The sequence below is a fragment of the Pezoporus occidentalis genome, unplaced genomic scaffold (genome assembly GCF_034315485.1).
Source record: "Pezoporus occidentalis ecotype Australia unplaced genomic scaffold, CSIRO_AGI_Poc_V1 ctg241, whole genome shotgun sequence".
NCBI classification, from domain to species: Eukaryota; Metazoa; Chordata; class Aves; order Psittaciformes; family Psittacidae; genus Pezoporus; species Pezoporus occidentalis.
This window is the reverse complement of record NW_026914297.1, coordinates 326,639-339,467: the sequence shown is the minus strand read 5'-3', so window position 1 is coordinate 339,467 and position 12,829 is coordinate 326,639. Positions and strand designations below refer to the sequence as shown.

At 53.1% G+C, this 12,829-nt stretch overlaps 1 protein-coding gene across 1 annotated transcript; it reads right to left on the bottom strand.

The window, feature by feature from the left end:
• Window positions 1–2,190: 2,190 nt before the first annotated feature.
• On the bottom strand, window positions 2,191–12,025 carry TRARG1 (trafficking regulator of GLUT4 (SLC2A4) 1). Its single transcript, XM_062622397.1, has 3 exons — window positions 11,150–12,025; window positions 4,874–5,006; window positions 2,191–4,316 (listed from the first exon to the last, which is right to left on the bottom strand). Exons 1-3 carry the CDS (start codon window positions 12,008–12,010, stop codon window positions 4,309–4,311), a joined length of 1,002 nt encoding a protein of 333 aa, XP_062478381.1. The 5' UTR covers window positions 12,011–12,025; the 3' UTR covers window positions 2,191–4,308.
• Window positions 12,026–12,829: the final 804 nt, after the last annotated feature.

Below are 12,829 nucleotides of genomic sequence, written 5' to 3'. Positions count from 1 at the left end.
AAAGTCTGAAGTCAAATCTTCTGTCGCTTTCTCTCCTCCCTTTTGCCTCCTCTGTCAGCACCCGTCCGCGTGTTGCTGTGACCGACTGCTTCCTGCTAGACCTTTCCTGACCATCGGTCACTGCATCCGTAAGAAGCTGGTATGAAACCAAGCTACCTTGTCTGTCTTCCACCAAGCTCTTCTGTGTCACCCCGCAGAGCCCAGCTCTCCCCAAACCCTTGGCAGAGGAGCCCAGGGACACCAGCGATAGAGGGGTGCCACCAGCCACGTGCTCTGCTCAGAGACTCCTTCCCAAGCCGTGCAAACTGTGTATTTATATCCCACCGGGACCTCACACTTGTCGATCGTAACTCCTACTTCAGCTTACATTTAGAGACGTTTCCCACCTTCTCCAGCTCTTCATCAAGCTATCCTCCTACCAGCTCCACCGCAGGTAAGGCTGCATCGCCATCGCATCGCTTGGATCTCTCACCTCTCTGTCACTAGGGGATAGAGATTGGCCAGACCCTGAGGATTTCATGACTTGTTTTAGTTGCAAACCTGGAAACCTCGATTCTGATGTGTGTGTGTGTGCAGGGAGGAGGCTGCAGCAGGCAGCAAAGGGCTGTCACAAGTACCAGGGCTTGCTTGCGGGGATGGAGAGGGAAAGTCTCTCCGTGACATAGCTGTGATCGCCCTCCTGCATGCTAAAAACACAGTTAAGGAATGGAGCGGTTGTGCCTGGATGTGGCAGAATCACAAGGGGTGCTGCTGCTCCCCATAGACCAAAAGAGGACCCCTGCTGCTGCTGGCCCTAGTTTGAAGCGCTGTGATTTACCTCTCACAACACAATAGTAAGTGAGGTGAGTGTCAAGGGTTGGGGGCTCAGCACCTTTTTCTTCATGAATGCAAGCTGGTGGACCCAAAAGAGGCAAAGAGGCAGCTGGGCTAGCATAAAACAGTGGGATGGGGAGAGCAAGGATTTAGTGGCAAAATACCAGGCTGCAAAATGTATGGGAAGCTGGGGGAGAACAGGGAGAGGAGGCTTTCCAGATCATCCTGGGGAAGTTATTTCTCCAGCACTGGAAAGCCAGGATGCAAGGAGGGAAAATATTGTGTCAGGAGGAGCTGCAGAGGCTTTCCCCTGGATTTGAATGCAGGGTAGGAACACAAAGCTGCATCCAAGAGGGCAGGATCATTGTATCTAATCGGAAAGAAGCTTTTAAAGTGAAAGGCATTTAAATGTATTTTTTCCCTATTTTATTGTAGCTAACAGTGAGGCAAGAAGCAGTGACCTCAGCAGCCCCATGATCCAGGTGAAGACAGGAGGCACAAACCACATTGGGTACAAGCAACAGATCATCACCATGGGGTCTTTTGGGAAAGCTTCTGCCTTCTCCTGCATTCAGGTGAACTCTGATTCCTCTGTGTTTCCCCAGCCTGGGACTTCTGGCAAGGACCATTGCAGCTGCCTCGCAAGGCCCCCTTCTTCCTCCAACTGCAGGTATCCCAATGCGTCCTGAAGAGTGGTGTGTGTTTGCATAGATGCTCTTGGAAAAACCCAGTGTGAAGGAGATCTGCATTCATATGTGGTTTTAATGAGGAGGAGACAGAAACACAGGTTTCCTTATGGAGCTCATGTGACTGAGCAACTTTGCCATCGGTGCAATTAGAGCAGCGTAATGCTAACCCACCTCGTGGGGGGTGGCAGGGTTTAATCCTTTGAACGAGGGAAAGCTCTTTAGATGAAAGGCTTTATATAATGATAAAAGAGCATTTAAATTCTTCCTTAATAAATGTTGGGTGCTCTCAAGTGCTATAACTCATTGCGGCAGCTTTCCCTGAATGTCAGCTCTTCCTGCCCAAGGAGGAGCTTGCTCAGCTCTTACCATAAGCTGGATTTTGGCAGCCCAAAGGGCAGAAGATGCACAGACAGGCAGCACTGCCCTTATAGATCTAGGGGAAAACAATGTGTGCTTCCCAGCAAGCAGCTTTTGGATTGGAGTGTTAAAGAAGGAAACGTCTGGGGGGTTTGATGGGGTTTCATCAACCATAAGGGGAGATGCTGAGTCTCTAAGGAGGGTTTCTGAAGGGATCTGGTGCCAAGGGGCAGCCTGGCAGGGCTGTGAGTGGGAGCTCGCACCCAGCAGCGCTCAGGGGCCCCTGTTTGCTGAGGATCACAAAAAAATGAGCTGCAAAAGAAAGGTGGAGAATTCAGCCCATTTTTGAAGCCAATGCTTTGTAATAGAGCGCCGGCAAAGGGGTGGACGGGTATGGAGCCCCAGGAAAAGTGCTGTAGGGATGTGCTATAGCTGTGAATCCCATTTAACACAGGGAAGAAAGGTAACAGAGTGTCTAGGGGACGTGGCTTTCTGCAGTGACTACCATGCAGAGCCATGGGCGTTCTTGTCACCTGTTTGGTTGCTCCTCTTTAAAGTGTTTTCTTCCACTAGGCTTTACTTGAGTTCCGGGGTAACTACAGCGTGGATTTACAGCGCACCCCACACTGTGCTAACCCCACACGTGCACTCGCATAGTCCAGACAAGAAGCTAGTGCGAAGCAGTTACCATGTGTGAAGTTTCTTATGGGGTGCAGTAGATTCTCCATGCAGACAAGCCCTCGGGAACGTTCGATTTGATCTAAGGTTTGGGTTGTTTGGGGTTTATTTCTCCCCAGGAGATTGATGGTTGGGAGCAGAAGTGCCTTGAAGCACCTTGTACCTTGGTGCAGTCCATGTATCTTGGTGCCAGGTTGCCAGCTAGAGCCAACAGAAAGGCCAGGGAGTGCAGCTCTTGGTCGTGTACTTGTGCCCGCAAAGTTCTGATAAAAGAGAGGCTCAGCGAATGCAGAGCCCATGGACATGGTCAGAAATCACCTACAAAGCCTGAATAAATCACAGGCAATAAAACTTTGCATAGTCCGGGTGGTCAGATAGAGACCAACCTCAATAACAACCCACAGCACGGACAGGGTGAGGGGGAAGAAGAAGGGATGGGGCTGAATGGAGGCTCGAGGGAGCGTGTTGGGATCGGATCCCAGGGGAAGAAGCATGGTGTGGAAGACATGGCAGAGTGCACAGTACCTACAGGCAGCTTGGGAGGAGCAAAGTCTGTTTTCTTGTTACATTAAATATAAAACATTATAAAATAACACTACTTGTGGAACTGACCCCAGCCAGCTCCGGGGGTGCTGGAGACTTCCAGAGATGCAGAACAGCATGTTAGGGATGGAGGGAAAGGAACAGGGCTTTTAAACTCCTCTTTGCCTCTGAAAATCTCCTGGAAAGCCCTAATCTGAAGCCCAAAAGGGTTGGAAAGTGGGGGCTGGATCATGCTGAAGCTCCTGTGTGATGGACATGATGTGACATAAATATGTAAGTGGGTAGAACGGGCTCTCCGTGCCATGATACTGCTGCTACAGATACACCAGGCTCTTTTCTCAGCTCCATGAGTATTAACCTCGCTTTGGGTGCACAGAGAGGGAAACGGGTGGGTTCACAGAGACAGCATTAGTTTTCATTCCATTAAAAACCCCACCACTGGGTCAGGGTGAGGAGGAGCCTGGGGTTCTCATGCAGCAACATCCTGCTCTCCCAGCTCTGAGATCTGCCCTAAGCGATAAAAGAGCTCGTAGGAACAGACATGGAGAACATTCCCAAAGGCATGCAAATGGTCATTGTCTCTTTTTTGTTTGGTTTTTTTTTTTTTCATCAAAAATACAAAAGCACCCACCACATCCTCCAGCTTTTGCTGCAGTTTCGTGTGGAGCAGAGCCGTGGTCCTGCTGCAGCTCTGCTCTTCCCTCCTCTCCATGGAGCAGCTCTCAGCTCCCGATGGCAGTTTGAGCTTTGGGGTTTTATTTTTATTGTAGAGACAGCATCTGACGATTTAAAAACCAACAACTCCCCATGGATTCAGTGACTTGTGCCAAAATCCTCAGGAGGATTCCTCAGAATGTCCTGTTCTCGCCTTTTAAAAGAAGCTTCCTTCTTGGAACTCCCTTCTCTTGTACTTTAGTTGTCTCCCCACTCCGTGAGTTTTGCTGGAGGGGAATGAGGTAGTGGATTTCCCCTTTCTCCTCTCTGCGTGGCATCCCATGTCCTTTCCCATTCCTTCTGGCGATGTTCGTTATCCCATCACTTGTACAAACTCATTTCCAAGAGGCGATGAAGTAGAAGCATGCGTTCCTTCCGACGGCGCTCCAGAGCAGGCTGTCCAGGGTTGCCCACCTACACTGTGACAATTTTTTGTTGCAAGGCTGAAAGTAAAACCCCCAAAAGGAAAGTTGTCTTCCTCCTCTTCGAGGCATTTGCATGCTTTAAACGTCTTCTAGGAAACTGCAAAATAAAGAGAGTCTTAGGGCACCTTCCAGTAGTCACTGGTGCTTCCCTTATGCACTTGGGTTAGGCTTTGTTCTGAAGTTCCCGTTTGCCTGTGCTGCATGCTGGTCATGATGGGCTGGCAAATGGGTTTGTGTTTGGGAGGCTCCTCAAACATTTTGGGATTGGGCAGGTTGATTTGTGTGCTGAAACCCTTCAGTTTTTACCCCACTATGCCCTTGTAAAACCATCACAGGCTTTGCCGAGGAAAGATCTGTCTCCGGGGGGACCTTGTATGGTCACCATCGTGCAATGGGAAGACTTTCCATTCTGGTCCTTTGAACAGGGTGTGTTGTTACTGAAGGGGCCCTGTTCTCCAAGGTGTTCTGCATCTGTGTGTGCAGCTCATGATGGTCATGATTAGTGTGCTACCACTGCAGTTGGGGTGAGAACTGAGCACCACCTGCCTTAGGGTAGTGGTTGGTGATGGTGGGCATGTGTGTCCTATACAGTGGGTTATAGACCAGGGAGGGTCCTGCTCTCGCTGGGCTGGGGAAAAGAGAAGGCGATGTTACCTCTGATGCTGAGTGAAATGTAGAGCACGATGATGATGGTCCCCAGGACGATGGAGACGACGCTGAGCAGCCTGGCCATGCGCCCGAGTCGCCGTGCTCCATCCAGGTCCCCTTGCTGCCCGCTGTTCCTCGACTGGGGAAAACACAGAAAAAGGCTCTTAAGGGTAGCCTTGGCTGTAGTCCCCAAAATGAGAGGTGATGTGATTCCCCCTGTGAGCCCATGGCTTTGACAGCCCATGGTCTTGCTGAACTTACATGGCTTGGAGAAGCCCCGCCTTGAGATGCTGTTCTGCTTGTCCTGGATAGGAGCTGGGCTGGCTTGAGTCTGTCTTCTGTTAGAGTGACTAAGAGCAAGCCCCAGCATGGGACAGGAGGCACAGCACAGCTCCAGCCCCTTTCTCTTCCATAGAAAACCCTGGAATTATTAAGTTCGGGTCCCAGAGCAGCTCAATTCTATGGGACTGCACCCCCAAGGGGCACCACTGCCTTTCTGTGCAGGGAAAGCATCCTGCCACCATCATCTTCTGCAAATCCATAATTGAGAAGTGATGTCTATTACAAGTTTAACAGTCACTGACAAGCTGCAAAAGCAAAAGCAGTGACAGACATTTCCTAAGCAGCATGTGGCCTCTTTGCTGGCTGCTGAACTGAATGTGTGTGTGAGAGGAAGGGGCTTTCATAAAGTGGACACTAACTGCTGGCTTTCATCTTGTGCTGGGATGTGATTTGGTGCCGCTGGTTTACCCTGGATTTCTGCATCAGCATAGATGGGTTGTGTTCACCAGCTCTGTTACTAAATGCAGTCCTCCTACAGTGAGCTCCTGCTCTTATGTGTGCTGTAGGGAGGGAAGGAATAGGCCATGCAGCTTCTCTATTCTGCTTCTAGTTCCATTGTGATTTCCCCTGCTGCTCTTCAGCTCCATTGTGATTTCCCTGCCTGATTTCTTCAGACAGCTCAGTAAAAGCTTTCCTAACTAAAAGAAATGGCTCCCTGGCTGTGGCAGAAATGAGGAATTGGATGGGGAAAGCACTGGAGGGTGCCTGGAAATTACTGTGTGTAGACTCATTAAAGGATTAAGAGAGATCCCCAACGGTTGGAGCTAAAACAGGACTTGCCTAGTGCTGGTGTTGGTGGGCCCTGCTGTTGTAGTCAGCTCTCAGTGGGATAAATTGCAGCAATGGCAACCCAGGGTGGATGGAACGCACAGCTTGGAAACTGCTTTTCACTGCTCCATCAGGGCTGGCCACCCATGGGCTTGACAGAGATCTAGACCCTGGGGGCAGCTCCAGGGAAGTTAGTGAAGCTTCCTTAGGGAAGGGCTGCTGCTGCCACAGCTGCAAGGCGCTGGATGGGTTGAGCAGATCTGGGCTCATACCCAAAAGGAAAAGACTTAGGTTGGGTTGAGCATGGGCTCACCCAGACCTTGCCTGGTGCCTGATGGTGCACGAGGGTGATGCTGTGGCCTGACTCCTCCATGCTTTGATGCCAGCTCTTACTGCCCTGTGTTCAGCAGTGCTGCTGACCTGCTGGGCAAGAGAAGCCTCCACCTATGCCACCCGCACACAACAGCCTGAAGACCAAGCAGAGCTCACCAGATGAAGCACAATACACAGCTGCATGGTAAACTTTCAGAGTAAGTGATTAAATAAGGACTGATCTTGCTTCTCGCACTTGTAATTGGCAAATCACTTGGTTCCCAAGTGAAAAATACTGGAAGTAAGAATTCCTTGTGAGGAAGCAGCATCACTGCTGAGAGAAGAGCCCGCAGTGCTCCTTGGCTTGCTTGGAGCGAGCATGCTGGGGCTTCCTGCACTTGGCTAAGGGAGGCCCTAGCACTTAGCAGAAGGGCTCTGAGCTGCACCACGGCGAGGTTATTGTGGTGGAATTACTCACCATGCGTCAGCATTTGCTGTGTGTGGTAGAGAGGCTGGAGCAGAACAGGAGCTCCCTGCTCGGGAAGAGGCAGATAGGAGCAGCGCGGCTCTCCAGGCAGAGAAACCTTCCCGAATTCACATAGTGCCCTTCTGCCTCCCATGAAATCCATTGGGAAAGGGTTTTGGAGGGAGGGGAATCGGATAAGGGGGTTTAAAGTCTATGCAGGCAACGTTTTCCACCTTGATCCAGTTGAGGAGTTTGGCAAAACTCCCTTCGACTTCACTGGGGACAGGCTTTTGTGGATACTTTAACTGCCTCGGAGCAGTTACTCTTTCTTTAGAGCTGGTTTTAAGTATTTAACGTTTTTACAGGGGTTAAGTCTTCACCTGTTCCATCCACCTCCTGCCATGCTGCCTTGGCTGAGCCAGGGCTTAGGAAAAGAGGGAAACCAGGAGCAGGATGCAGGGCTGCCTGCAGGGCCCCCGTGTACCAGCTCCTCCCTTTGGAGTGTGGCTCCTACAACTGGGGAAACAGCTAAGAAAATAAATACGCTACCTAAAAAGAGTTAAAGATGGCAGTACATTGTCCTTGCCCATGGCAGGGGGGTTGGAACTGGACGATCTCAAGGTCCTTTCCAACCCTAACTGTTCTATGAATCTATTAAAACAATCCCACTTTCCTTTCAAAAGAAGTCTGTCTCGGAAATAACTGCACTGGAAATGGTCCCCTCTCAAATGTTTTGAAATGAAATAGGAGGCCCAGCACAGCTCCAGCACTAACTGAGGAATGTCACTGAGGATTCAAATGAACAACTACTTGACGCTATTGCACCATTTCCACTTCATCTTGCTCCCTTTTAGCAGCACCATGACCAAATGGTCTCCAGCCCAGGCTGTGTGCTGGCTGCTGCTCCGCAGTGCTCCGTAGGTGAAGTGCAGCTTTCAAGGCTTCCATGTTCTCGTTTTAGTTTGTATCACCATGTAAATAACATAGCAGAGCCTCAAAGAGGCAGCTGCTTCCACTGCATCCCTGCAGCCGTCCTGCTCCGCTCTCTTGACACCCTCTGTAACACCATCCCCAATGCTGGCACCAAGAGAGCTCAAGACTTTGCTCCTTCTGGTCTCGGCAGCCCGTTTGACAGACCATATCCAAAACCAGCGGGATGCAGCCAAGAGCCAATTCTCATTACAGAACAGGAGGTGACAAAATGAAGCCGGTGAGAGCCGGGGAGGATGCGGTACCCAGGGATTGACAGGATCCCTGCCCTGCTCACTGACAGCTTCCAACGGTGGGGATTCTTTTTTGGGCTCCGTTTTTTTGTAACATGTGTAATATTTTTGCAGGGGGTGGGATAGATTGCCATGAAATCCGCAGCTTCAGCTGTCTTCTAGGGAAAGCACATAAGCTAAGGAATTGGATATATTTATCACTAAAGCCTCTGGAAGTGTTTATTGTTCATTTATCCTGAACAATTCTGAAACATAGATCAGCACCGGCACGGGCTGTTTAGCTAGCTATTGTTACTGTACATGTGTTATTCATTGGTGTGGAACAGTTGGATTTTAGCTCTCTAGTAGCACTAATCCTGTGTTTTGCTTTCCACATAAAAACATTAACATCTTGTTTATTAATCGAGACTCGCCAAGGCAGACTATCCCAGAAAGGCTGGAGGGCTATGGGGGAGTGAGGCGCTGTGGGTGTGCCAAAGGGATTCCCTGTGTGGCGGTGCAGCAGCAGCAAATCAGTAGGGCACTAGAAGTGGGGCTGGAAGGACAGGCTGCACCACAGCACCTGTGGGGCCAGGTAAGGCTGGGTGACTCAAAAGAGGTATTAATCTGACCTGCGTTCAAACTATTCCCTGTTCAAGCTGCTGCTCTGGAGGTTCTTTTTGTTAATAGATTGCCTAACTTGCCTCGTTGCAAAAGAATGCAATTACTTTTCCATGCTAGTTACAGGGATGGAGAAGATGGATCGTCACCTCCTCTTCCTCGCAATTGTTTCCAATTTATGAACTGGCTTCAGTTGCACTCTGCTGCCTTCCACCAGTTACTCAGAATAATAACCCTCAACACTTGCCTTGAAGAAAACATTCTAAGAGAGATATAAATCACCATCAGACCTAGAGGACTGTGCCATTTAACATGAATTAATGATAATTAGACTTCTCCCACATCTTTGGGGAATGACAGTACTGATTTGGGATACAAAGTGCCGTGCAGAATTGCCCTCCCTGTTACTGTATGCTGGTTCTGGGTGGATTTACATATTTTTTTCAGTGCATTTAATTTGTTTGGACTTTTGTACACTGATAAGTGACCGGTCTCTTCTTCCCTGAGGTGGCTGCACTTTGGTTGGAAGGCGAAGGGTTTTGATAACAGCCCTACAGTGTGTGTGGTACCCAGCCCTGCCCTGCACCCCTCCAAGATGGGTTCCAAAGCTGCGCTTCCCTTGTGTCCATCAGCCTCACTCTCTGGCTCGGGGAAGGACCCGAACCCCTCAGTGCAGCCAGGTCCTTGTTTGGTCAAGAAAACACATCCAAGTGTCAGTGGAGGAGCCTCCAGGTAACTCATTTCCACAAGACAGCATTATCAGGACCAGGCTGAGGGCCAGAGCTGATTTTCTTTTTCCACCACTGGCCATAGGCCCTGCTGGGATCTGAGAGCAGCTTTTGAAAACTGATTTATGAGACAACCCAAAAGCATTCATTTGCTTTCCTCTCTTGTTACTGCTCATTACTCAGGAAAAATAAGCTTTCATGTGCAAAAAGCATTGACTTAGGAAAGAAAAATACAATGGCAAAGCTAAAGGAACATCAGCACATTGTGGAAAGTTCCCTCTGCTGCACCAGCCACCAGGAATCACGACAGCCTGGTTCCTGCTCAGGTCTGGGGGTTGGTTTTATTCTGCAGGGAGACCTAAGCCTGTGGGAGCCTTCGGAGTCACTGGGAATTACATTCCTCCCCCGTGTAAGCATCAGTTGATGCCCCAAGACCTATTCCTGCTGCCTCTGGTCAATGCTGTTACCTGCTTTGGAAGCAGAAGGCAGCCAAGTAGTCTTTCTGCCTTGTTGGTCCTGCCTGCCTTTGGGTTTAACACAGTAAATACACATCAGTGCCTCTCTGTCTAGCTGTATTAACTAACTTCTGCTCTTTCATCACTGTTTATTCTTCTACTCCATGGGGTTTATGTGGCCCACAGCACATCCCCACCGCGCTGGAGGCTGTAACGCCTGCAAGAGAGAGCGTGAGAATCTATTTTGCATGAAGGCTAATGTGGTTGGAAAATCCCCGTGAGAGACCTTGTTTATTACCATGGATATGCAATACCCAGCTGCTTTCCCTCTCGTTGCAGCGCAAAGCCAAACAAGGCTGGCTGGCTTCCCCGTATGCTGCCTAAACAGGCTCCACCACACAACTGTACTAAGCAGATGACAGCTGGCACTGGCAGAAATGATGATTCCTCCTCAAAATGGAAACTGGTCTCTCTAGAGGGCTTTCTGTGGCAACTGCTGGTGTCTGTCCTCAAGTTGGTGGTGGTGGGTTTGGGGGAAATGCTGGCTGTAGGTACCTTTCAGTGTATTTGTGTGGTAAGCAGGGAATTACTTTCCCTGACATGATTTTCAAATAGATTTGTCTCCATTGTAAAGGTATAAAAGGTGCCCAGAGGCTGAGCAGCAATGTAAGGGGGTGACTACAGTAGCAGGGCTGTGCTGACTGAGCCACCCTCTACTTGAGATGGGCAAGAGGCTGGCTGGCTTTATTCTCCCCTGCTCTGCTGTTGGTGTATTTGCTGAGGTAGGGGGGATATTGAATGGAGAAAATAGCTTCTTCAGGGCACCTAACAGAGGTGCAGGTGCAGCCTGTCGCTTTGAGGTGTCCGAGGAGCCAGCCTCCAGCCAGGGTCTCCCCTGCGCTGCAGGGCTGGGCTCGGCTGCTGGGTGGTGCGGAGGGAGGGAGGGAGATCCCTTGTCCTCGCTTCGCCTCGCAGCTCCTGCCCGGGGAAGCCCAGCGAGTCGCTCTGGACCGCTGCCGGGCGGCAGGGACCTCGCTTTCCTGGGTGCGCCCGCATCCCATCCTCAAATCCCCGCCATCCATCTCCATCCCGTCACCTCCCCGGGAGCTGTCCCCGGTTGGGAAGCCGGTCCCCGCCCGCCTCCCTTCGCCAGAGCCATGGAAGCACCGAGCAGCGGCACTGCGCGGCAGAGCCCCCCGCGATCCCGGTTGGGCTGCGGGAGGTGCGCGGGCTCCTCCCGCCCCGCTCCCCGCCGCGTCCCGGTCCCCGCCGGTGCAGCACCGCGGACAGCTCCGGCGCGGCCCCAGCCCCGGCCCCGGCCCCGTCGAGGCGGCGGCAGCGGCGGAGGCTCCGGGCGGGTCCGGGCACACGGCGGGTCCCGCACTCACCATGATGGAGAAGACGAGGCCCACGATGTTGATGGGCCAGACGGGGCAGAAGCAGGAGAAGATGGCGAGCACCAGGTAGTCCCGCGGGCGGCCCTGCTCCGGTGCCGCCGTGCTGGTGGCGATGGAGGAGGCTCTGCCCAGGCTGAGCCGGGACGGCGAGAGCGGAGGCGCCTCCAGGTGCCCGACCGACACCGACTTGTAGGAGAGCCCGTGCCCGTTGCGCTCCGCCTCGCCGGGCAGCGCGGCCGTGAAGGATTTGGAGCCGCGGAGGCCCTTTTCCTCCCGACTCTCAGTCGCCGCCAGCAGCTTCTCGGTCTCCTGGAAGCGGGTGGGCAGCGCCGTGCCCGAGCCCGAGCCGGAGCCCGAGCCCGAGCCGCCGGGCGCGGAGCCGGTGCTCGCCATGGCCCGGCGGAGCGGGCTCCGGGAGCGCCCCGCAGCCGCCGCTCTGCGCCCGGGGCCCGCCGCCCCGCGGGAGGCCGTGCCGGAGGAGGGGCCAGCCCGGTTCAGCCCCCGGGGCAGGATTGGGGCCGCGGACCGCCCCCGGGGTGTCCCCGATCCCCCCCGCCCCTCGGCTGCGCTCAGCCTCCGCCCGGCTCTCTGCCCCCGGGGATGCGGTGGGTGGGGAAGCCGGGGTGTCCCCTGTCGCCTCCAACCGAGGCTCTGCCCCGCCCCACCGATCCCCCGCTCTTCCCGGGGGCTCCCAGGGGCTCGGCTCCTCTGCAGCGGAACGTGAGAGCCCAGCCCTAAGCGGGGCGCAGGGCGATGCCGAGGGCAGCTCCGTGCCGGGTGCCGGTGCACACAGCGCTGCTGTTCCTGGGGCTCTACTTGCCGCAAGCCTTTCCTCGGGTGGGTGGGGGACATGCGGCAAAGACCAGAGCCACACACCCGTCATCGCTGCGGAGAGGGGCTAGAGCTGCCCTGTGCCCTTTGCAGGCAGGAGCTGCCCCGGGTGTGATGGTGTCTGGGCAGTCGGTGAGTGCCCGGTGGTATCGCTGGTTCCACCTGCTCTGGGAAAGCATCTCAGGGCGAGAGGAGGTCCTGGGCCCTTTGTGAGGAGCTCACCCTGCCCTCGCTTTGTGTGGGTGAGAAAGCGAGAGACACAGCGACTGCAGACACCGACACCAAATCCGTGTGGTCCTGACCTGCAAAGGAGAAACGGTGCTGGTGCAGGGGTGGGTTACATCCTGCAAAGCAACTAACAGCATCCTTGGGATCAGGGGGTGCTGTGAGGGGCAGGATGGAGGTATAAATACCCCACATGGGTGGATGGCTGGCAAAGATAGATGTTTTCCACCCTTTCTGTATTATGCATCAATCCCAGATTTGTCAGGGATTTCCCTGGCAGTAAGTGCCATCTACGGGGCGCACCCAGCACCTTCTGCCTCTCCAAAAGGTGCCTCAGGAGCAGCGGGGTAACCACCAGAGCTGGGGGTAAAACAGATGCGAATTTGGGTGGGGAGAGTGGTTCATTGCGTCAGTTTCTGCTGGGTTTCATTTAAACCTTCTTTGAATGATGGTACTGCTGTGCTCTCCCTCCCCACGTGATGGGTGCTGACAGAGCAGGGGTATGCGCTACTCCAGGGGGGAGCCAGAGCTGGGAAAGCCACCCAGAGCAGGGATGCTGTTGGAAGAAGCAGGATTCCTTCAGAGGACATCGCAGCAGGCCTTCTCTTGGCAACG

Bases quoted from the DNA above. Each gene is read 5' to 3' on its own strand.
- TRARG1 (XM_062622397.1), bottom strand. From the start codon at position 12,010: ATGTCCCCCACCCACCCGAGGAAAGGCTTGCGGCAAGTAGAGCCCCAG. The intron at 5,007-11,149 runs GTGAGTGCGGGA...TGTTTTCCCCAG, and splicing joins GCCTCGTCTTCTCCATCATG to TCGAGGAACAGCGGGCAGCA.